The sequence below is a fragment of the Panthera onca genome, chromosome C2 (genome assembly GCF_046562875.1).
Source record: "Panthera onca isolate mPanOnc1 chromosome C2, mPanOnc1 haplotype 2, whole genome shotgun sequence".
Classification (NCBI taxonomy): domain Eukaryota; kingdom Metazoa; phylum Chordata; class Mammalia; order Carnivora; family Felidae; genus Panthera; species Panthera onca.
In genome coordinates, this window is record NC_138347.1 from 156,678,100 (window position 1) to 156,703,616 (window position 25,517).

Here is a 25,517-nt window from a genome sequence, read left to right on the forward strand (position 1 = left end):
CGAATATGGGGAAGTTCGGGGCGTGGGCTCCGTAAGGAGTTTGGTGCAGAGCAGCTGAGGCTGGGATGGGAGCCTCCGGCTGCGACCAAAACTTGAGAAGCTTCTCAGATCGGGCCTTCAGCAGAGCCTGAAGCAGGGACCCAAATGCCTGTGGTTAATGGTGGGGGTACGTTCAGCAGGCACCTGTGAGGTCTCCATCACTGAGTCATTGACTGCCCCTCAGTGGGGTGGAGTGGACCTTCGCAGGCAAGTGGCTTGGTCAGCCAAGGGCAGCTCTCTGGAAAAAGGCCTGCGGACCCCTGGCAGGACCGCTGTGGAGAGGCACAGCGAGGGACCCGGGGGGCAGGGGTGCGGGTCCTGACTCTCGTGAAGGGGCTCTGGGAGGAGCGCCACGCCCCCTGCTGAATCATGGGCAAGTGTGAGGCCGGAGGGGGTCACCTAGACTGAACGTGTGTGTTGAGAAGCCAGAGAGAAGGGCCAAGGAGGAGCCCTGGGGCTCTCTGCGAAATGAGAACCCCACCAAAGAGACCGAGAAGAAGCCACCTTTGAGGCTGGAGAGTGGTCTTCTCAGTCTCCTTCATTCAAGCTCATCCCCTCTTTCAATGAGCCGCTTAGTCTAGTTGGGACCCTCTGGGGATGCAGGGTGGATGAGACTGGTGTGGCCTTGGGGAGACGGGAATTTTCTCACAGTGGCACGGGAAGGGAAGAAGGGAGAGAGAGTTGGGGGTCTTTAACGTAATGGGGAACAGGGGGAGGTGGAAAATGCAGGTATTTTTGACTTTCCAGTCCCCTCCCCCTCCCCCATCTCTCTATCCCCCCTCCCCCCCCGCCCCCCCATCTCACTATCCGAAGCTCCGGGAACACAGATGGGCGCTTGTGTTCCTCCTGAGCTAGTCTGCTTCCTCCCTGGGGAGCACCACATTTATGGAAATAGTGTTTTCACGTTTGAAACGTGAGCTGCAAACCTAAGCTACTTCAGGTTTTTTGTTTTTTCACTTTAATTCAACAGTGAAACTGCGGGGAAAAGGGGGCACTTGTGCTCTTACCTGCACCAGAGTCCTCCCGTGAGGTCCCCTCCCAGGGCACTTGAGACCGTGAGCGGCGGCTCTCTCTGGCCGGACTTGGCCTACAGAGCCTGCGCTCCCGGGGACCGTGGGGCCAAGGAGTCAGGGTGATTGGCGGCACGCGGGTCCCCAGCAGCCCCCACCAGGGCCCCCAGCCATGAGGCCGGTCCTCCGCGGGTCCTCCGCCTCGCCTCGCCGCCCCCCACCCCAACCGGACAGACTTCCTTCCCGTGGAAGCCGGTGGAGAGGACGGTCCTAGGGCAGGACTCCCAGGAGGGATCCAGGCAGTGGACGCCCCGCCCCAGGAGGCCTGGGCCGGCGGAGAGGGCACACCTGGTGGCCGTTGAACTCCCCAGCGAGCCTGGCCGCAGCTGTCCCTCCCAGCCGGGAGAGAGCAGCCAAGGACAGCGGCGCCGGACAGGCCGGGCCCGGCGGTGGGATCCCCCTCACCTCTGCGCGCCCTGCACAGCTTCCATCTGGTCCTGCCCCGCTGAGCCGGGCGAGCTCTTGGTGGAGGATGATGTTGCGCACAGGGTTGAGCGGTGGCGGTGGGAGGGGTCCGCGCTCGCTCCCTGAACTTGGCCCCTCTTTCCGGGGGACCGAAAAGCCCCTGTGCTCCCCCATCCTCGCAAACCCCCTGAGGAAGAAGCCCCGGGAGCAGTTGGTCCACACTGTCTGGTCCACACCACACGTTGCTCCATCGACCGATCCATCGATCGGATGGATGGATGGATCGCAGGCGGTGGGGCTGAGTAACTCACGTCTTCATTTCAAAGGAAACCAAACCAATGTTAAAGCAAACAGACAAAAAACCAGGAGGAGGCGGGCTGATTCCTCCACACCTACCGTGAAACCCAGTAGGCAGGCTCTACTCAGCGACCTCAACCCAGCACCTCCCTGACAGCGTTTCTTGCAAGAGCCTAGAAAACTCCTGGATTGAGACTTGAGGGGTTCAGCGTGATTGGGCCTGTCTTGTGAAACAACAAACACATCTGGAAGCTTGTGGGAGTTTCCGGGCCCGGCCTTGCTTGTCCTCTGACCCACCTGCACGGGGCCCAGCGGTTGTTCTGGGGAGTCTCCTCTGGCCGGTCCACCCCGGGAGGGGGCCCCCGCCGGGAAGGGTCTAGAGGCCACCCACCCAGGCCCCCGTGAACGTTCAGACTCCACACGAGCAGCGGAGGGCCGAGGGGAGGCTTGTGCAGACTCGGGTTTAAAGGCGCCTGATTGGGGGCGCCTGGGTGGCTCAGTCAGTTAAGCGTCCTGACTTCAGCTCAGGTCATGATCTCATGGTCAGTGAGTTCAAGCCCCGCATCCGGCACTGTGCTGACAGCTCAGAGCCTGGAGCCTGCTTCGAATTCTGTGTCTCCCTCTCTCTCTGCCCCTCCCCCGCTCATGTTCTGTCTCTCTGTTTCTCAAAAAAATGAATAAACTTTAAAAAAAAAAAAAAAAAATAAAGGCGCCTGATTGCAGCCCCTCACACACCAACATGCCAAGTTGTTGGTGCCTCTGAGTTTTGAGCCTTTCCAACGGCTGCCACAGGCCTGCTGGGCTCACCCCTGGGATCAGGTACGTTGGCCACGAAGGCCGCCTCAGGAAATGTTGCTTTTCGGAGTTCTCACCAAGGGAGTTTTAAGAGCACAAGCATTTTATTGAGCCCAACTCCATGGCAAACAGAAAATGATCTGTTAGGTTGTCAGTGGGAAAGGGTTTTTTTATTACGACTGCCGGTGGAGTCAACGGCGGCTGGTTTCTGCCAACATTTGTGGAAATCATGTTTTTAAGTTTTAAATGTGAGCTGTAAACCTAAGCTACTTTAGTTTGGGTGTTTTGGGTCTTTTTTTTTTTTTTTTTTTAATTCAATACTGAAACTGGGGGGGAAAGGTGGGTTGGTGCCAGAGAAAACATTCTCATTTAATAGTGTTTGCACATGGGACTGCGACGCAGTTTGTAGCGAGGCCCCGAGGAAAACCCACAACTAATCCTTCATCACAGCTGTCTGCACTCTTGATCATCTGCCATCGCCCCGAACAGCGACTTCTTTTTTCTGGTGACTCCAGGCTTGAATGACCTAGTGTGGAGACTTTAGGCTGTATACAAGGGCGGGGGAGAAAGGGAAAGGAGCCTCAAATAAGCCTCAGCCAAAGGTTTTGTGCAGAGGACTTCCTGTGCCCGCAGTCAGGGGCAAGGCGGTTCCCCACCCCATCCCCGTCCTCCTCCTCTTAGCGGCTCCCCGAGAGGGCCGACACCGTGAGAGTTCAGCATCGCCTTGACCGACCGGCTCCTGTCCCCGAAAAGAGTCAGGACTGGCTGTGGTTTGTGCCACAGTAGGGCGCCTCTCCCCTGGGGCAGGCTCCCCCAGCCCCTCCGGCTGCCCCCAGACGCCTCCCCCTCCCCCCCCCCAGATATCTGGCTTTGGTGGCTTGTTGAATGAATGAGTTGGCTCGCGACTCTCTTGAGCTGACAGGGTAAGATACTGATGCCCCATTTTATAAGACAAGGATAAGAAGGAAGCAAGCAAGCAATTTGGCCAACAAATACAAATAAGATCAGTTTCAACCTTCCTTTAAGGGGGCACTCAGCAGGCCAAACAAGAAATACTGTTTCTCCCCTCCCCTCCCTCGGCCAGGGGGGTGTGTACCATCTCACTCGTACTTACAGGAAATTAGAACTTGGGGGGCGCCTGGGTGGCTCAGTCGGCTAAGCGTCCGACCTCAGCTCAGGTCACGATCTCGCAGTTCGTGGGTTCGTGCCCCGCGTCGGGCTCTGTGCTGACAGCTCAGAGCCTGGAGCCTGTTTCAGATTCTGTGTCTCCCTCTCTCTCTGACCCTCCCCCGTTCATGCTCTATCTCTCTCTGTCTCAAAAATAAATAAACGTTAAAAAAAATTAAAAAAAAAAAAAAGAACTTGGAAAGTCATTGAAAACAAAGATTTTTTTTTTTTAATGTTTGGTTTTTTTGAGAGAGCGAGAGAGCGAGTGCAGGGGAGGGGCAGAGAGAAGGAGACAGTGGATCGAAGCAGGCTCTGCGCTATTAGATTGATGCGGGGCTCGAACCCACGGACTGTGAGATCATGACTTGAATGAAAATCAAGAGTCAGATGCTTAACTGACTGAGCCCCCCCAGGCGTCCCCCCCCCCCAGTTTTTTTTATTAAAAAAATTTTTTTTAAATCTTTTTCTTTAAAAAAAGTTTATTTCTTTTGAGAGGAGAGAGAGTGAGAGAGACAGAGAAAGAGAGAGAATTCTAGGATTCCTCTGGAATCCCAAGCAGGTTCCACACTGTCTACACAGAGCCCAACATGGGGCTCAATCTCACCAACTGTGAGATCATGACTTGAGCTGAAATCAAGAGTCAGTTCCTGAACCCAGAGGCCCCTAGAGAATCTTTTGTGTGTTTTTTTTTTAAACCATCATGATGTAACTCAGATATAAAATACATTTAGCAACTGTTTGGGGAAAGTATTTATTTTAAAGATCCCGGAAACTTTGTGTTAATAAACCACCCAACCTCAGTTTTCATGAACATTAAATGTTTACCAGTCCCAAACACGAATCATGACATAAAATTTAGGTACACAATGTTTTAATCATTCCCTTTCTACATGCATTTTTAGATCCTATGACATTAATTTAGATGACAGTAAGTCACTAAAAACGTAAAAACTCATGCGTTGGGTTTGTTTTCATGTAGTTCACATCTACAGAATAATACATTGACATGTATTAATGTATCTGTAATAAATTTATTAATACATTCATATTAACATTCCCCATTTCTGGGTTGATATTCAGTCAGTGTTCTTGGGTTATGACATAATGATAGTTGAATAACACGATCCCAATGTTGAGATGGAGGTTATTTTACATAGTTAAAAATAGAAACGTTATCTTGTAATAGATTAGAAGAGAATCTAATTTATAAATACATACAGTCTCTGGCTTTTATTCTGTGGTGTTTTGCTTTGGCTACACATGCAGAAAGTATTTCGGTCCTATTCTAGATTCTATCTGACATGTAGGTATTCCATTCGGTACCTTCAGGCCTTCATTTTACCCAGTGATGGTGACTAGGGTCTTTGACTTTGCCACATTGCCTCTATAGATACTTATTTTTCCAAAGCATGCACCCAGGTGCATTTTTCCAAAGCAAACAGGTGGCGGGGTGGAAAACATGGTGTGCGAATTTTCCACACGTGCGTGTGCAAAACACCACCACCAATTCTTCCATCGTAAAGGAGATCAGGATTTCATTGCACGTAAAACCCCTCAATTAGGGTCTTAAAATCAACGTAAGGCCTTCGTCACTTTTTTTTTTTTTTTTTTTTTTTTTTTTACCACTGAAAACTATTCCTAAGAAGGTGACTCATACTATAAAAGCATAATGTGTTTCGTCTCTGGGCCAACATATCGGAGACCACTGGCGACGGCGTAGCAGCGGCTTCGAATGCTGCCACAGGTGCGCGTGGCGATGCCCGGCTTCTGCGCAAGGCAAGCCACGGGCGCTACTCATCTTCTGGGCCTCTGGGCCTTCAGCTGGCTCAAGCTCGCAATTTATAGTCTAAAGCAATGGTTCTCCAACGTGACTGCGCTTTAGGATCGCCTGGGGGGCTCCTTAACACACAGCGAGCTGAGCCCCGCCCCCAGGGTTTCCGCTTGGGAGCTGATACTGCCTGTCTGAGGACCTCGCTCTGAGAGCCTCTGTTGGACACGGTACCTGCCGAACCGTCGTAAGGTGATCTAGACACCATGAGATGGGGTGCTCCATAGCCAGGAGGAGTCCATCCCGGACTCGTGCTGTTTCCGTGGAGCTCCCAACTGCCACGACAGAGTACAGAAGACGTCAGCACGGTGAATTTCATATTCCTTTTTAATTCCTCCGCATCCCTCTACTTTGGTATCCTAAGCCCTTGGCCCTCTTAAAAGATTACTTTCCTCCCGTGTCATTCCCTCTTGCTGGAGTTCGGAAAAATGGCGAATTCTAAGAGAGGAAACCAAGAACTGAGCTTTGTTAGTTCAACAAAAAACTCTATGGTATTCTTAGGCACAGACTGGTCAAGAACAACAAGGCCACTGCATCCGAGAGGAAATCGTGCTTACCGGTACAAAGATGACCTTGTTTTCAAAAAAAAACAATGGTCTGTCCTACAGAACGGAGGGGACAGAAGTGGATGGCGTGTCTCATTCATTACTTTTCAACTCCCCTCACCCCCAACGAAACATCAGTCCTGAATTCTCTCCAAATTCAACAAACAGCTAAAAAGAAACCTCAAAGCTTCTAGACTACGCCCCGGTTCCTGGCTCATTTGCCCCCACAATGTCACAACGTTAAAAGGAAGTAGCCTATTATTTTTCTATATCCCACCCCCAACAATTAAATATCTATCTCCTAAATAACACTGTTCTCAAATGTCAGGTTATCACACTTTTTCTAAACATTTCAGGTTGTGGAGTCATTTTTTTTTTTTTTTTTTTTTTTTTTTTTTGTAAAAAAGGGAAAGAAGGCAATAGCATGATGGAGTGGGAGATGACTTTTGACCTCACACGGGAATCAGGGCCCGAGCACAGGTCTGGGATTAGCGCAGCACATTCCGGGGCAGTTGGTTAGGGAGATGTTGATGTGTGTGATGATGCCACCCAGGCCTTCTTGTCCTACCAGGTGCCCCCAGAGACACTTCTTGGCCTGTAGAACAAAGACCTGAGCACAAGAAGGATGAGCCCGGCGCCACCTGTTTCGTGGTCTAGTGGATCATCCGTGTTTATCGGCGAGACGTGGCACAGTTCATTTTCCTCCCAAGTGGCTTCGGGGGAGCCCGCACTGAAGGAGGCTAGACCTTCTCCATCTCAATCTGCTGGTGGTAGTGCTGAGCCTGCCGCTGGCCCACGTTCAGCTTGTACACAGAGCTCTTGTGCTGGCACTTACGGTGGCCCCACACCGCCCCCACACCCGCCAGGAGCAGCAGCAGACACAGGACGGTGACGATGGTGGCAATGACAGGGCCCCTGCCGAGGCCGGGACACCCATCCCCTACACACGGTTCCACGGTTGGGAGAAGCTCGTCACTTGCACGTGGGCCGGGGCTTTCCTGTCCCAAGAAGTCCTCGGACAGCAGGTAGGGGAAGCTATCCCGGACCTCAGGAGCGATGGTTTCCACTGGAGTCTGGGTGGCCGCCATGACAGTCGAGGGACTGGGATCCGGCCTTTGCTGGGCAGCAGTTGTTGCCGTCTCCGGGGCAGAGCTGGCGAGTTCATAGGGGAGGGTGGCCACGGGAGACTTCTCTGTGGCAAACTTCCGAGGAACAGTTGACTGGTACCTGGGCAAGTCACCATCTCCCTCGCTGGGACTCTCCGTTTCAGACACATTTATCGGTCCGAGAGCCAAAGCTTCCACATCTAGCGTTTGAGACAGAAGAACTGAACCGCGGGTCACGTCCTCACTCGGTGTGAGCGTGGTACCTCCAGGCTTCTTAACTTCGACAGGAGTGGGCTGGTTGGGAGCAACTAGAACCCTCTCTTCCGGCCCTACTGACCCACCTCCCTTGTCCCCGTCCCCCTCTTCTGCCCCCGTCTTCCTCCAAGCCCCGTCGGTCACAGGGTAGCCATCTAACCAGGACTCATCGCTGCTGCTCACCATCGGGTCCCCTGTCTTGCCGTCAGTCCTGCCCACAAACGTCCCTGAGTGCCCATCCGTGCTGCTATCGGCCGTCTTGGCGTCAGGTTCGCCTGGAGCCGGTGTGATGCTACCATGCTCGTCCCTAGCCAGAAACTGCTTTTTGGTGTCATCATCCGTCCCCTTTTCCCCCTCAGGCTTGTGGAAGGGCTCCGCGGGAAGCCAGAACAAGTACTTGCGGCTCAGTCGGGATCCCGGCAGGTCTGTGGGGACGCTGCTCCCAACGACGGACAAGCCTGTAGTTGGCACAGAGGCCGCATCCTGGGCTATGTTGTCTTTCCCCACAGAAACGGAGACCAGACGGTCCTGCCGTGGAGCCTCCTCAGAGGCCTCTCCTGGACCTCTGTCCTCCTCTGCCTCCGTCCGGGAGTCCTCCATGAGCTCTCTGAGTGACACAGATCTGTCATCAGGGAAATTATCTTCATAGTCAATATGTGCCTCAGCATCATCTGGAAAGGAGAAGGAAAAACTCCATCAGGTCCTGGAGCCGGTGGTGTAGAACCCAAGGACTAGAGAGTATAAGGACTGGGACAGTGTTATTCACACTGTCCTCCACAGATGCTAAGCCTTCCCAGATGACGAACCCAAAGAATCTACATGCAAACTGTTACAATTAATATACGGGTTATCAAGGACACAGGGTCCATAGTCAGTGGAAAATATCAATTGTATTTCTGTATACCAGCAATGTACAGAAACAAACATTTTAAAAGACACCATTTGCCATAGCACTAAAAAGAATCCAACACCTAGGAATAAGGCTAACAAAAGATGTGCGAGGTTTGTACAAGGAATGGTACAAAATACCACTGAGAAACATTAAAGAAGACCTGAATAAATGGATATACCATGATCATGCAACAGAAGGCTCAAGACTGATAAGCTGTCAACTCTGTCCAAATTGAGCGACATAGATTTGATACAACCCTAATGAAAATCTCAGACTCGGACAAGCTGATGCTGAAATTTCTGGAAATGCAGAGAACCAAGAAGATTCCTTGAAATGTGCAAAATTTCAAGATTTACTATTAAACTGAAATACTTTGTAAGACTCTGGTATTGGCACAAGGATAGATAATTGGGTTATATTAACTTTAGGGACTTCTGTTTATCAAAAGCTACCATGAAGACAGTTAAAATGTAAGCCACAGGCTTGAAGATATTTGCAACACATATCATCTCCAAAAGATTCACGTCCAGAATTGATAAAGAACGCCTACAAATCAATACTAAGTAGGCAGACAAACCATAGAGAAGTTGGCAAGATACTTGAGTTGGTATATCACAAAAAAGACATCTGTCTAAGTAGTCATTAAGCATGTGTAAAGATGGTCAACCTCATTAGTAACAGAGAAATGCTAATTACAGCCATAAAAATATGCCATTACATAGCACCAGAATGGCTAAAATTAAGCAGACGGACAGTATCTAGTGTTAACTGATGATATCTAGTGTTTGGGCCCCAACAGACATGCACATGAATGCTCATAATAACCAAAACCTGGAAATAATCCAAATGTCCATTCACGGCAGAACCGATGTAAATCACTGCATATCTGTACGAGGAAAATCTGTACATCAATGAAATGAACAAGCCATTGCTTCTGACAAGGACACAGATGAATCTCACAGCCAGCATGTTGCGCAAAAGAAGCCAGACACAAAAGAATACACTCTGTGTGATCCTACTTGCATAAAGGTCAAAAATAAGCAAAGCTAATCTATGGTGTTAAAAGTCAGGTTGGTAGATAGAAGCAGTAATTACTGAGTCTGGGGACAAGCAGGGCTTTGCGGATACGGGCAACCCACTTCTTGACCTGTGTGATAGCTAGTTTCTTTATTTTCTGAAAATTAATTGATCTGTTCCCTTAGGATTTGTATGTATGCTATGTTTACATAAAAATGTATCTTTTAAAACGCGGACTTGCTCTTTGTAAGACTTCTTGAGATTACGCTGTGAAATACTCTAAATGAGCTGAGTAAGAATGAACAAAGGGCCCCACAGTTAGGAGAGCAGAATGTAGGGACAGCAGGTCAAGAAGGCTCAAGAAGCCGTGTCCTCAGAAGAGGGCAGCCCATGGGGCTTTCCCCATTCACAATGGTTTTTGAAAGTCAAGTCCTACTGGAAGTCATACTTCATTATTACAACAGAAAGGCTCCCTATGACGTTGGGATATAGTAAGACATAGATGTTTAGTTCCTAGCATGAGCTCCTAAAAGCCTTGGGATTTCCGAGCAATAGGAGTGAGAGGAACATTTTTTGTTATTCATAACACAGTCCTCTTGGCCATACCTGAATTTATGCTAATGAGGTGACCCCTAGATGGCTTCCAGATGCGGCTGGTTGCCAGAGGAACCAACCAAGTGATTAGAGGGTTGGCACTCTCGGCCCCGGCCTCTGACCTCTGAGGAGGGGGAAGGGGACTAAAAGATGGAGTTAATCACTAACGGCCATGATTGAATCAATCATGCCTAAGTAATGAACCCTCCATAAAACCCCTGAACTACCGGGTTCGAAGAGCTTCTAGGTTGGTGACTGCATCCAATGTGCTGGGAGGGTAGCTCCCCCTGACTTCACGGGGACAGGAGCTCCTGTGCCTGGGATCCTCCCAGACCTTGCCCTGTATACCTCTACATCTGGTTGTTCATCTGTATTCTTTATAATATCCTCTTATAATAAATCGGTAAATGTAAGTAAAGTGCTTCCCTGAGTTCTGTGAGCCTTTCTAGCAAATTACTGAGCTTGAGGAGACAGTTGTGAGAATCCCCAATTTACAGCCGGTTGGTCAGAAGTACAAGAGGCCCAGGACTTAGGCTTGGCGTCTCAAGTGGAGGCAGCCTTGCAGGACTGAGCCCTTCACTACCGAGTAGCTAACGTCAGCACTGAATTAAATTGTATGACACCCAGCTGGTGTCAGAATTCCACAGTCTTGAGACCTGCCGGGTTGAGTTGCAAACCTTCTGTACGCGCAAATTCTCATCCGTCCTGCCAAATAAACACTAGGTTTTGCACTGAAGTACCATTTTTGCCTTAAAAACAGAACAAAACGAAAAAAAACCTACTGTGACAAAACGTTTCTCTAAAATCTACCCAAACCAGCTGGACATTTAAGACGCCCATGACTTAAATCTTTGACCTTAAGATAATGCAGTTATATCGCGTGAACATGTGTGCACCGACTGGCTGAGGGAGGGAGATCACGAAAATGGCCACACTGCTCTTTCCTGCCCCGAGTCCTTTTGCAATGTGATTGTGGAGCTCCTCCTTCCAGAAGCGGTGACTCTCTTTCCAGCTCTCGAATTGGGACTGGCCTGTCACTTGCTTTGACCCACAGAAAACAGTGAAAGCCTTGCATGCTCACTCTCTTCCCACCCCCCCCCACCCCCCCCACCCCCCCGTCTTTCTCTGAAGCTTGTCAGCTGCCATGTGAACAAGCCCAGGGAGCCTACTGAGGGATGAGAGGCCATGTGGGGGAGAGATGACCGGCACCAGCTGAGGCCATCCTACACCAGTCAACCCGGGGGGCTGGCCACATCCCCCCGAGTGAGCCTAGCCAAGACCAGAAGAACGAGCCAGCTAAGCCCAGCCCAAACTGTTTACACAGGAAATCGCCACCAGGTAAATGAGTGTTGACTAAGCCATTATGTTTTGGGGGGTGGTTCATTATGCAGAAAAAACTGACACACTGGCCACGAGCTGCTCGAGGGCAGGGTCCCAGGCACTGTGTCAGCAGAGCAGAACAGCGCCCCGCCCATTAGAGGTATTCTTATGGGTATTCTTGAACGAGTGGACCCATGGCACTGGGAGAAACAGGAAGGAAAATCTACTCGGATCCCAAGATTCTCCTGATCTTTGCCTCATCACTGCTCAGAGCGGAGATCTAGTTCCAAGAACACAGTGCTGAAACCCAAGGGGACTGTGGGTTCATTTCCGATTTATGAGGAATGCATTACACATAACGATGGTTTCTTCTACCAGCTCTGAAAGGTGCCATCATTGGAACACTACTTGAATACACTGACATCCACATGGGAGGGCAACACACACACACACACACACACACACACACACACACACACACACACCCTTCACACGCAGGTGAGCAAATGAGCCCACAGCCAGGCCCATGAGAACATCTCTTCTCTTCCCAGCCTTTCCTTGGTGCCCCCGCCCTATAATGTAAAAGGGGACCCTAACAGAACTCCCTCCCCGCTGCTGGTAGACTCACGTTGACACAGGGAGGTAACCCCTCTCCACAAAATTTAGTCTTCGCGCAAAGAAACTTGGCATTTCACACATCCGACAGGTCATTTCTGCCTCAACTCGGCTGCATCCAACTTGTTTTTTATTAAAAAAAAAATAGGATGTATTTTATGGCATTGCAGACAGAATTAGCATGTTTGCAAAACAATACCCATATGCCAGTTGTCTCCCAGAGGTGCTGCCGTTGAGGATAAATATGGCTGTGTTCTCAGAACACAGCCCCCTTTCACGATGGGGAAAGGCAGGAAGCAGGTCTCTCCAAGACCATTTTTCCTCCAGAAGCTTTGCCCCACCTGAAATCGCAGACTATTACCTCACGCGCAATCTTAAGTGGAAGGCCTCTCACCACACGTTATTTTACCAAGGAGCGTTTCTTTGTTGCCTCACTGCAGCCCCGAGATGCCAACCCGCAGAGAGCCCACACGTGGTCCTGTTTCCTTCCGTGGAACTCCTGTCGTTGCTGGTTAAATTCTGACCCTGTGTTTTCTCTCAGCTCATCGACCAGAGCTCACTGACCGTTGGGTGCAAGTTGGCCAATGGGACCCACGTTTGCAGAGCGGTGTCACAGTGGAAGCTGGCCGGGGGCCGGTGTGAGGGCGGGCAGCAGCACAGGGGTCTCTCTCGTGGTCCAGACGGCCATCGCCCTACAACCCAGAGGACACCGACTCATGTGGCCTCGGGCAAACTGAACTCGGCCCAAATAGGCGACGGCTAAAAAGAAGTGTGAGTGAGGGAGACTCAGAACCTTCCAGAACTTCAGAGTATCTATCTGTGGCCTTGACGAGTCCCCGTAACCTCTGCTCTGGCTTCCTCCCTTCTCTTCTCCCCCAACCCCAATTCCGTCGCCCTCAGCTGCAGTCTGGGGTGCTTCTTTGTCCTCACCCCTTCTGACGGCTCTCCCTCTGTTCAACCTTCTCTTTCTTCTACCTCATCCCTCATACTCCAGATGGCTAAATATGTCGCTGGGGCATAAGCAAACATTTCCTTATCCTCAGAGTGGATTATATGCCACACTTTACAACATCCAAGTGGTCCAGCTGAACCCACATCACGCATTTTCTCTACCCTACACCTTCAACATGAGTACACACATACACACACACACACACACACACACACACACAAACTAGGCTTGCTGAATATGAATTTTTTCTAATGAGGAAAAAACACGAAACACCAAGAAAAAGTTCTTACAAACAACCACCATGCACGGAAAGGGACATTATATTCTGCAGCAAACTTCAAAAACCAGTTACCGGAGGAGAAACGGAAAATTCTGGAGAAGAGTCAAGAAGGGAGCATGATCCCACTCCCAAGCCACCCTCACCCTTCACAACCGTACCGAGGAGTCAACGAATCCCAGACAGAAGCAAAGTGGGTGGAAACAGACCAGTAACCTGCAGGGCGGGTGGTTCTGGAATCCAAAACACCAGCACCTGCCTTGTGCAGGTGAAGCAGAGCTTCACATGGGACACGTAACCTTTCTGGAAAGAAAGCAGAGCCCAGATACTTTAAAGCAAACAGATAAAGTAAAATTACACCCCCTTCTAGCTACCATTCCCTCTTCAGATGAAAGGAAGATGCACGTAAAAGGCAAAAAACCTAACTTAGAAGAAAGAATTCACAGAATAGAACAAATTCCTAGCAACAGCCTCACACTACAGAACTTAAGAAGAAAGTGGGCACGGGAGCACCTGGGTGGCTCCGTCGGTCAAGCTCTTGGTTTTGGCTCCGGTCATGATCAGAGCGGTTTTGTGAGTTCGAGCCCCGAGTCAGGCTCTGTGCAGACAGCACGGAGCCTGATTGGGATTCTTTCTCTCTCCCTCTCTCTCTGCCCCTTCCCTGCTCACACTGTCTCTGTCTCTCTCAAAAATAAATAAATAAGCTCAAAAAAAAAAAAAAAAAAAAGGAAGAAGAAAGTGGGTGCAATTAAACGAAAGTTCCAAGGGGAGGTGATAACAGGATGTTATATGAAAAGAGTGACTTTAAACTTCAGGAATCAAATTGAGAACCAATGTAACACAGAACGAAAAAACAGAAACTTCAAGGAACAGAATACCCTGAGAAATTTTACAAAGCTGAGAAAAATAACAGGAAGATACGTACTCAAGAGTCAATGCAAACCACAGGCAGAAAAAACGCATAGACCATTACGGGAAGCACACCAATTAAAACTGCTAAAAACCGAGGCGAAAATAATTTAACAGCAACAAGTGAAAGGAGACACATAACCTTCAAAAGAGCAACCATATGACTGAGAGCGACTTTTCCAAAAAAAAAAAAAAAAAGTGAAGGCCAGAAGACACTGTGATACCTCAAAAAAATTTTATTTATTTATTTATTTTGAGAGAGAAAGCATGTGCAGGGGAGGGGCAGAGAGAGAGGTGGAGAGAGAGAGAATCCAAGCAGGCCCTTGCTGCCAGCACAGAGCCCAACGCAGGGCTCAAACTCATGGACCGTGAGATCACAACCTGAGCGGAAACCAAGAGTTGCACTCTTAACCGACTGAGACACCCAGGTGCCCCGACCCTGCGATACCTTTAAAGTGTCAGAAGAAAGTTAGAACTGCCAACCTGGACTTCTTACTTTGTGAAAATATCCTCGCGGAAAGCCTCTGCACTGAAAGCCCCATGATGTAGGCAGGAAAGAACACTGAAGCAGGTGAATATGAGGTGGGGGATGAATCTAAGTGAATACTGACTGCATAAAACGAGTACACACACACACACACACACACACACACAATTATTATTTGAAACGTGTGGCAACTGCATAGAAATTGGGAGGAGGTAATTGGAGTCAAAATATTTGAAGGTATTTAAATTGTTCAGGAAATGGTATCACCCTTTGATAAGTCAAGAATTTGTGAGTAACCACCAAAAAAAAGAGTAAATGTGTTAGAGGAGCTCCTGGCTGGCTCACTCTGTAGAGCATGCAACTCTGACCTCAGGGTTGTGAGTTCAAGCCCCACGCTGGGGGTAGAGATTACTTAAAAAATTAAATTAAAAAAAAAAAGAGAATGTGTTAGAATGTAATAGATGGAGTGAATATAATAATTTTTAAAATGCTTAATCCTTCCAAAAGAACACAGGAAAGCAGAGGATAAAGAACAAAAAAACAGCTAGAACACAGAGAAAACAAATAGAGACAGTAATTTTAAACCCAAATCATTGATGTTTAAATGTAAACGGATTAATGCTCCAATTGGTTGTCTGATGCTTATAAGAGACATACTTTAAATATAACTTTACGGGAAAAAATTTTAAAAATAAATACAACTGTGCAGGAAAGTTGAAAGTAAAAAAAAAGAATGAAAAAAAATTACACATAGAAAGACTAACCGGCAAAGAAGACTTTAAGCCAAAAAACAATACTAGAGAGAAGGAGGCTCATTTCGTAAAGATAGATGTTTCAATGTACCAGGAAGACATTAATTTTTAAATCTGTGCGTACTTAACGGAAACTCAAAGCATATGAATCTAAAATAAGTGAACAAGGTGAGCTTGGGCGGGTTAGTCGGTTAAGCATCCGACTCTTGATTTTGGCTCAGGGCCAGTTCTCACGGTTCGTAAGTTCCAGCCCTGTGTCAGGCTCCGTACTGACAGTGCAGAGCTCACTTGGGATTCTCTCTCTCTCTCTCTCTCTCTCTGCCCCTCTCCTGCTCGAGTACTCTCTCAAAATAAATAAATGCACTTCAAAATATGTGAACTAAAAAAAAGAAATCCGTAATCCATGATCATAGAGAGAGGTTTTAAATATCTCTATCAGTAACAATTAGAGTAAGCAGACAAAAAGCTAAGAATACATATCTGAAAAACATGCTTGTCTAATAAATTTGGCCTATTTGACATATACAGATCATATCTAAAAACTGTAGAATACACATTCTTTTCAGATACACAGAATACTTTGACAAAATTGATCATAAATGAAATGTCAACTGACTTGAAAGGATTAAGTCATATATATGTTCTCTAGCCATAGTGAAATTAGACAAAAGATTACTAGAAAATTCCCATATGTATGGAAATTAAGCAAAATATTTCCAAATAAATCATGGGTTAAAGGATAAATTACAATAGATATTAGAAAATATTCTAACTGAATAATGAAAAATGACATGTCAAATCTTGTAGGAAGCAGCAAACACTGGGCTAACTGGAGAAGTGATAGCTTTAAATACCTATTTTAGAAAAGAAGAAAGGCTGAAAATCACATTGATCTCAGAAGCCTAGGAAAGGAAGAGTAAGTTAAACACAAAGAAAATAAAGGAAGGAGATTTTTTAAAAAGCAGAAATTAATAAAATAAAAACCAAACATACGATAAAGGGTCAATGTAGCCAAAAGTTAGTTCTTGGAAAAAAACTGCTGATTAATAGCTCAAAACATCGAAGTCCCTAGCAAGAGTACTTAAGAACTCTTAGAAAGAACACAAATTAAAGCATCAGGAATAGGGGCACCTGAGTGGCTCAGTCAGTTGAGCGTCTGATTTTGGCTCAGGTCATGATCTTTCGGTTCATGGGTTTGAGCCCCATGTCAGGCTCTGTGCTGACAGCTCAGAGCCTGGAGCCTGCTTCGGATTCTGTGTCTCCCTCTCCCAGTCCCGTTCTCTTTCTCTCTCAAAAATAAGTAAACATTAAAAATTTTTTTTTTAATATCAGGAATAAAAAAAAGCATCACCATAGATCTTTCAGATACTAGAAAAGACAGTAACAAGATTATGATAAATTTATGCCCCCAAAATAAAAAAAATATTTTTAAAAAAATTTTAACTTTTTAAAAAGTTTTTCCTTCCTTCCTTCCTCCCTCCCTCTTTTTTTCTTTCCTTCTTTCTTTCTCTCCTTCTTTCTTGTAATCTCTTTTTTTTAAATGCTTATTTTTGAGACAGAGAGAGACAGAGCATGAACAGGGGAGGGGCAGAGAGAGAGGGAGACACAGAATCTGAAACAGGCTCCAGGCTCTGAGCTGTCAGCACAGAGCCCGACGCGGGGCTCAAACTCATGGACCGTGAGATCATGACCTGAGCCGAAGTCGGACGCTTAACCGACCAAGCCACCCAGGCGTCCCTCTTTCTTGTAATCTACACCTAACATGGGGCTCTAACTCATGACTCCAAGATCAAGAGTTGCATGTTCCTCCAACTGAGCCAACCAGTCTCTCCCAAAACAAAAAATCCTGATGAAATAGACAAAATCCTGGAAGAAGCTCACCAAAAGTGCCACGAGAAGAGGGAGAAAAATTTTATATGCCATTAACTATTAATGCAATTGAATCTCACTACACAGAAAACTTGGCACAGCCGGCTTTGTCAATGAATTCTATCAAATATTTATAAAGGAGGCTAATTCTTTTTTTTTTTTTTTTTTTTTTTTTTTTTAATTTTTTTTAACGTTTATTTATTTTTGAGACAGAGAGAGACAGAGCATGAATGGGGGAGGGTCAGAGAGAGGGAGACACAGAATCTGAAACAGGCTCCGGGCTCTGAGCTGTCAGCACAGGGGCCCGATGCGGGGCTCAAACTCACGGACCGCGAGATCGTGACCTGAGCCGAAGTCGGCGCTCAACCGACTGAGCCACCCAGGCGCCCCAAAAGGAGGCTAATTCTAATCTTACACAAACTCTTCCAGAGGACAGAAAAAGAGGAAATACTTCCCGACTGATTTTATACATCTGGTGTAACCTTGGGAACAAAACCTGGCAAGGACATGACGAGAAAGTAGTATTGCAGACCATTCTCACTAAACATAGATGCAAAAATCATAAACACAATGTTGACACATGGAAACCTGGAGGCGTTATATTAAAAGGACAGCACATCACACCACGTTACATTTAATCCCAGGAATTCATGATTGGTTTATTTGAAAAAAGGAGTTTCAGAAAAGCAACTGACGGAAGTCAATAGGATAAAAACCCCTAGGATTTAGGAATGTAAGGAAACTTCCTTAACCCGATTTTTAAAATATATAAAAACTGAGGAAAAAAGGAAAAGATTACCATCACATGCTAAAACACAGATGAACTTTGAGGACATTGTGCTAAGTGAAATAAGCCTGTCACAAAAAGACAAATACTATCCAATTCCACTTATATGAGGTACCTAGAGTAGTCAAATTCACAGAAATGGAAAGTAAAATGGTGATTTCCAGGGGCTGGGGGGAGGTGGGAGAAGGTAGTTGTTATTCAGTGGGTATAGAATTTTGGTTTTGCAAGAGAAAAATGTTCTGGAGACCTGTTTGACAACGATGTGAATATATTTATGGCTAAGATGGTGAATTTTGTGTTCTGTGTTTCCCACCATAATTTTTCTATTTTTTATTATTTTAAAAAATGTTTATTTATTTATTTTTGAGAGACAGAGAGAGCACAAGCAGGGCCGGGGCAGAGAGAGAGGGAGACACAGAATCCGAAGCAGCCTCCAGGTTCTGAGGTGTCAGCATGGAGCCTGACAAGGGGCTTGAACTCATAAACTTTGAGATCATAACCTGAGCTGAAGTCAGACACTTAACTAACTGAGCCACCCAGGCGTCCCTCCATCACAGTTTTTTTTTTTTAAAGGAAAGGATTAATAATATACCCTACATTAAAATTCTATTCATCAAAGATACTATGAAGAAAGTGAAAAGCTAACTTACCTAGTAGAAGACATTTGCAACATATATAATATACCTCGAAAGTTCGGGTATCTAGAATCCTATAGAGAACTCCTACACATCAATATGAAATAAATGGACAACCCAGTAGAAAAATGAGTGACAGAAATGGATAGGCACTTCAGAAATGAGATATTCAAATGGCCAATAAACATATGATAAGGCGCTCAACACCATTAACAATAGGGGGAATTAAAATTAAGTGACAGTACGACCTACACATCGGAATGCTGACAATTAAGAAGACGGACAATACCAACTATTGGTGAGGATCTGGGGCTCCCGGAGTTCTCACACTTGAGACAACAAAAATGTTCATCGACAGTAGAATGGAATATTCCACAACAAAGAAAAAGAACGAACTGTAGCTTCAACGAACAACACAGATGTGCCTCCCAGACACATGTTGGACAAAAGAAGCCACACACAAGAGGGCATCCTTTATGCTTCCACAGAAATAAAGTTTAAACAGGGAAAACATAGTTCGTGGTCATGGAAGTCTTAGGGAGGCAATGACTGGAAGGTGACGTTGGGAGCAATTCAACAATGTTACACATCGTTAATGTACAACTACAGTAGGCATTCATTCTTCTTAGGATGTTTGTACTTTGAAGAGATTTCAAGCAAATACTGTGTGACCTTATGCATGTGTCACTTACATTAAGCTGTAAACCAGCTGCTGCTGACATTCCAATTAAGAATTCACAGTCCAGGGCCACCTGGGTGGCTCAGTCAGTTGAGCGTCCGACTTCAGCTCAGGTCACGATCTCATACTCCGTGAGTTCGAGCCCCGCATCGGGCTCTGTGCTGACAGCTCAGAGCCCGGAGCCCGCTTCGGATTCTGTGTCTCCCCCTCTCTCCGCCCCTCCCCTGCTCATGCTCTGTCTCTCTCTGTCTCAAAAATAAATAGGAACATTACAAAAAAATTAGAAAAAGAAAAAGAATTCACAGTCCAGGGGCGGACAATTAGCATTCTCATCGGGACACTCGCCCTCTAGATGTGTGCCTACTACAAGTACGTCTATTATCTGTGCCTTGCCCAAAGCCACGGCAATGCTAATTAGTGTCCTGAATATCTGAAATGGCCACTGGTAAAATTAGTGGCCTCGTAACGACCACGATACGTATTAGAAATGGGCTCTCGTTGGCAAAGTGAGAGGTATTTATGAATGGGGATTGACTAAGGATATCTTGGAGACACTTCTCATCCTTATGGACGCTGGGTAGCTCCAATGCATACCTTGCTGGTGCTTGAGACTTAAACCCCAAACGGTCTCATTTGGGAATCACGGTTACGCATGGAAGCTATGGGAGCAGTCTCGATCTGTGCGCTGGGCACACCTCCCTGGTCTCACTGCACAGCAGGTCCGGCCGGCCCCTCCCAGCCTGGGGCCTCTGAGAACAAGGAACTTTGCCTTTGCTTACCCTGCACACAGAGTGGTGCTTGCACTCCATAAACATTTGTTGAATAAACAAACGAGTGGGTTAGGAGGTGAATTCGTGAGTGGTAGAAACCCTTTTGATGAAGCTCGATTCAGCCCAGAAGTCCGTCGAATGGCATTATCTGATTCGTGATGGCAGCAAAGAATAGTAAAGGACCTCTTAGTTCCAGTCCTGGGCATGATCGACGGCTGCTAAATTCCCTCTCCCGTATAACCCACCCCACGAGCTTAAATATGCCATGAAGTCAAAAGGCACCCGGAGTGTGGGCAGTACATGAGTCGTGTTTTCTTCCCCCGCCCCTCGTCCTGCAGGCAACAGTGGCCTAATGTATAATGGTAGAGCTGAGGGTTTGGGAAAGGCCAGTCCACTGTGGCCGTGAGCGGGCCTCCCCTGGCCTGGGCCCTTATGGTCAGTGTGAGCAGTGTGTGTGTGTGAAGCGTCCGCTTCCAGAGCCCCTGAGCCTAGAGCATCCCTGGGCAGCAGCCTGGGGCCTTGAACCAAGTGCTCCCTGTCTCCCTAGGTTCTCAGGTCAAGGTCCCGGCTCAGAAACACGTTTTCACCACGTCACAGTTCTCCCGAACCTCAAGTGAAGACAAGGGCACTGACCGTTTACCAAGAGGCTACCCCTGGGAAAGTATCCCAAGCCTGCTTTTCTCCTCATGAGTAAGAGTAAAGTTTGTTATTCATTGCATTTCAACCAAAAATTAGGTTCTGCCTTTAAGCTGGGAAAGTCCAGTGCCGTGCCTGTTGAGCGGCTCGTTCGCTCACGTCCCCTCTGCTTTCCTGTGTCTACGCTCTCCTCAATCATCAAGGATGCAGCCATCCTCCTTGCCCTCTCCCCTCTCCCACGCTCCCCCTCAAACCTGTGCTAATACAACCTGGGGTCCCCTGAGTGGACCAGAAAGTCCAGAAAATGTAAACTTCACCGGAAAAAGCCAGATCATTCCCCGGGTGTTTACATTTCACTGTTGCTTTAGGAAACTGGAAGATCCAGAGAACCCAGGAGTAGAAGGAGAAGGCTTGCTTGTGTCCTGCCTGCATCTACCCTGAAGTGCACGGGGTCACAGCCCAGAACCCGGAGGCTCCCCCCGGGCCTGCTGCTCTCCACCTCTTTTCAAGTCGTTGCATTTCCAGAAGCCCACACATTCCTTCTTTTTTTCTCTCATCTTGGCTACACGGTCGTTAAAAATAGTAATTCCGAAAAAGACAACCAGACAAGCCAGAAATAACCACTGGTTCAATGAACTTCTGAACAAATATGGCAATATTGACAAGGAAATTCTAAATTCAGTTGCAGACTCCTGCTTTATTCTAGGAAGGAAGTGAAATCCAAAAAACGGAGACAAACAGAAACTGGAGTTAGTCTAAGAAAACAAAAGGAAGGCTTTCGAAAGGCGATAAAAGAGCCAAGGAACATGGCGGGAGAAGAGCCAGCGCGCAGGGCCCGGTGCCACCCTGTTTCTCTCGCTCCCTGAGCTTCAGAGGCCTGTGGAGGAAGCCCAAAGACCAGACAGGTGTTGGAAGGAGACCTGCCTGCTTTCACATCCTGGCTCTGCTGCTTTCTGGCTGCGTGACACAGAAGAGTCGCTGACCTTTTGCGTGCCTCAGTTTTCCCATCTGTTAATTGGCGCTAACCACTTCTACCCTCAGATTTCTGCGGATTCAGTGACATAAGATGTGTAAGACTCCTCTCACGGAAACGTTCGCTGTCGTGGGTGGTCGTGGTGCCATGGGTGTAGAAACCCGTGACAAGTCAGAGGCTTTCGTAGCTCGGGTGGGCACAGTTTGTTGGATGCCAGTTGGACCTCAACCGAGTTGCTGGGAAAAAAGGAGCAAAAACAAAAAAGACAAAAAAGACAGAGACGGCGAGAGCGAGCGTTGGGTTTTATGAGTGCTACGTGGGGAATGTCTTGTTTCCACAGCTGTGGCCGGCCAGGGAAGGGAAGGAGAGAAGCTATTTGTTGTTGGACTCAGAGGAGGTGGGGCGGGTGGGGTGAGGTCAAAATGGGTGTCACTCACTTTCCTGATATTCCAGACCACAAAGCGTAAACATATCCCAAGGAGCTTGGGGTGGAAAGTCTTTTTTTTTTTTTTTTTTTTTTTTTTTAATTTTTTTTAATGTTTATTTATTTTTGAGAGAGAGGGAGAGACAGAGCGTGAACAGGGAAGGAGCAGAGAGAGAGGGAGACATAGAATCCGAAGCAGGCTCCAGGCTCTGAGCTGTCAGCGCAGAGCCTGACGTGGGGCTCGAACCCACAAGCCGTGAGATCATGACCTGAGCCGACATCAGACGCTCAACCGACTGAGCCACCCAGGCGCCCCTAAGAGTGGAAAGTCTTAAAGGATTTTCTGAGCCTGTCTTAACACTTGGTGATGCCTTTTGTCCGGGCAAGTTTCAAAGGGCCAACAAGGGGCAACTGACAGAGGGAGAGTCTCCGAGTCTTTCACTTCCGGGTCATCTGCCCTATGCTACTTTGCAGTAGCTGTCCTCTCCCACCCCGACCACAAAGATGGGATAAACGGCCTGGCCTGGAGCCCAGGGTGGAGGCCACAGGACCCCTGCGTGCTAAAGTCAGGAGAGAACGGAGGTGTTGAAGGCAATGTGAGGCCAGGACAGCGAGTAGGGGAGGGGCAGCATGCCAAGGGAAAGACACAAGTGAGACTGTGTGGGCACCATCACTGGGCTCGTGTGGCCGGGGGTGGCCTCTTGGGGGGCTGGGAGGCCCGACGGTTTTCAGAATACAGACGACCAGAGACAAAACACAGCCTTGAAGGTGACTGTGAACTTGGCATCAGAAGATGCCCAAGGAAAAGCAACCCCAGCGTGGAAGCCTGCTGCATACACACTCAGGGGCCAAAGCCTCAGGATTTCTCAGTAATTAGGGCCACAGCCGGTTAGACACTGAGGACATCAGAGAGGTATGACAGGTATTTCCTGCTGCCCAGCTGGGAACAGGAACCAAGATGTGTGGCTTTGGACAGGAGAACGGGAAGCTGAATGGCCAGATCCAGACCTGGCCTCTAGGAACCAAAGCTAGACAGACACCGGCTCACAGAAGGAAAGGCGGCAGTTAAGTCAGCCCTCGCCCATGTAAGTTCACGGTCAAGGACAAAGTCACGGTGCGTAAGCGAGAGACCTCACTGCCGCCACTGAGGCTCGATCTTACCTGCAGTGAATGCACAACCCAGGCAGCAGGCGAGCGAGGCACGTCCTGCACCCCCGCCCGGGTGTAAACGCCCCTGTGGGTTCATCCTTTCTCATGGTGACACAAGCTTTTCCAGCCAGTCCCCACCCTGTTAACGGATTTCAAGCAAAACCAAAACCACTGCTGCTCTCCAGAACTGATGGCTTAATAAACAGCTACGTTCTCCACTGCAGTCGTGGGGGCTGTTGATGTCCCCAACCACGTCCCCTTTCCCAGGCCGCTGCACCCATCCCCCGGCTGCTGTGAGTGCTGGCAGCTAATGGTTCACAGACAGGCCCTTCTCTGGACAACTGCCCTCGGGGGAACGAGAACCGGCCTCGGTGCCCCCCACACAGCACATCACCCAGCCCAGCAGCCAATGCCGGATGGATACAGAGGAACTCGGAGCTGGCCTCCTCGCTTCCAGTGGGACCGACCCTGTGGCACAGTTCGTGAGGTCAGGCAAAGGGAGAGGGCTGCCAGGGTCACATCGATCCGCCCCTCACCTCTCCTGCCTCCCTGCCCACTTTCCTCCATTGATAAATCACACGCATCTGCACAGGCTCTCTGTGTAGACAATGTGACCCAAGACATCCCGCCAGTTTTCAGGTGTCTATACAAGGCCAGCTGTGAATGGAATAGCCTTCCCACTAGCCTTGACCTCCTAAGCCTCCAGAATGTCAGACAGCAAACTCGTCAGAGCCCCAGGCTGTTTTAAGTGCGACCTCCGCTCTCCAGAACCCGAGACACCTGCTGGCAAAGACTAGCTTCTCACAAGGAACGGACAGTTGTAAGTCCCAGGATGCCTCTGGTTACTCGGTGGAATAGGGGCTAGAGTCAATAACATACAAGGAAGCGGGCAGGGAGCCAGAGTCATGCGCAAAGCCCCTCAGATCCCGTAAGTGAGGGGGCCTGAGTGCTCTCTTGGATCAGCATGAAGGTGAAGGGGAAAGAACATTCCGTGAGATTCCATTCATCTCGCAGGTCCTGCTCTAAGTGGTGCAGCGGCAGGAACCCCATGCGGGTGTCCGTGTTTTCCTATGAGCGAATTAAGACGCGGGGAAGTCAAGAAAAACAGTTCAGTCTCCCCTTCTCTTCCGAGCTTTTCCAGCCTCATTTACACAGACTGAAGTTTCTCCCGCCTTAAAATGACAAAGTGAGCACGCAAACGAAATAAACCCTCACAGTCTCTCTGGTCCCCCGATCCTCCCCCGGCCCTGCCCTGTGTCTCTGCCTCGTTCTGGTGGCGAGCAGGCAGCAGGAGAGCTTTTAGGATGACTCGTCTGCCCCCACCTCTTCCTCACCCCGCCTCACTCCTGTGCTCGCGGCAACATGGCCCAGGAGCGTCGCGCTCCCCACATTCACACTGAGACCACGAGGGCAGCCGAGCCTCCTGGTGCTGCGAAGCCAAGGCACCCGCTTCAGCTTTCATTTACTTGCTCTCTGCAGCCTCTCGCATCGCTGAGCGCTTCTGCCGTCTGGAAACACACACACACACACGGCCTCCAAAATTTCACCTGGTTTCCAGCTTCCCCTTCCACTACATCATCTGCTGCTTGGGACTCCCTTGAGGCACCGGGTTCGTAGAGTTCCCTTTAGTGCTGGGACAGGCTGGCTCAAGTGCACACACAGAGCACCTGGGCCGGGCCAAGCGAAGGGATGTGAAGTGGCCCCTCGGCCCACAGCAGGCAGAGCCGTTTTCCAAACCCAGCGGGGTCCAGCCCCCGAGCGGCCCCTCTCCCAAGACGACTTTTCCCCAACTGGAAGCAGTTCTCTCGCCAAAAGATGGACGTTCACTATAAACCTCCATGTGCCAAAGGGAGTGGAATCCCTGGTGAGGATATTCTCGTAACACACACACACACACACACACACACACACACACACACACACACACGCCCCTTATAATGACACGGCTAGTTTGAACGTTAAATCTACAGGGCAACGAATACTGTAAGAGTCTGTATACTCAGACAGGGATAGAAACCAGAATTCCCGCCCCACAGCTGAAAGCTCTAACAAGTCTGCCTTGCTGTGCGAAAATAAACACGGCAGCACACACACAAAACCTGCATTTAGTTCTCACTCCACTGGAGCCCGGTAAACAGCCCAGCCCGGGGGCGGGTGGGCGTGGCTCCCGAGCCGGTCAGGCTCCAAGGCCGGAGCCTCACCAGAAATGAAGCCGGCTCCGCTCTGGGAACAGTCTCGGGGGGTGGGCTCTACTCTGGGGTGCCGCAGTCTAC

At 48.6% G+C, this 25,517-nt stretch overlaps 1 protein-coding gene across 1 annotated transcript in view; it reads right to left on the bottom strand.

The window, feature by feature from the left end:
* Positions 1-4,627: 4,627 nt before the first annotated feature.
* The window catches only part of SUSD5 (sushi domain containing 5), a 52,042-nt gene continuing 31,152 nt past the window's right edge, over positions 4,628-25,517 (bottom strand). Inside the window, exon 5 of the mRNA XM_060638143.3 lies at positions 4,628-8,178. Coding sequence (XP_060494126.3) covers positions 6,887-8,178 — 1,292 coding nt within the window. The 3' untranslated portion in view covers positions 4,628-6,886. The remainder of the gene's footprint in view (positions 8,179-25,517) is intronic.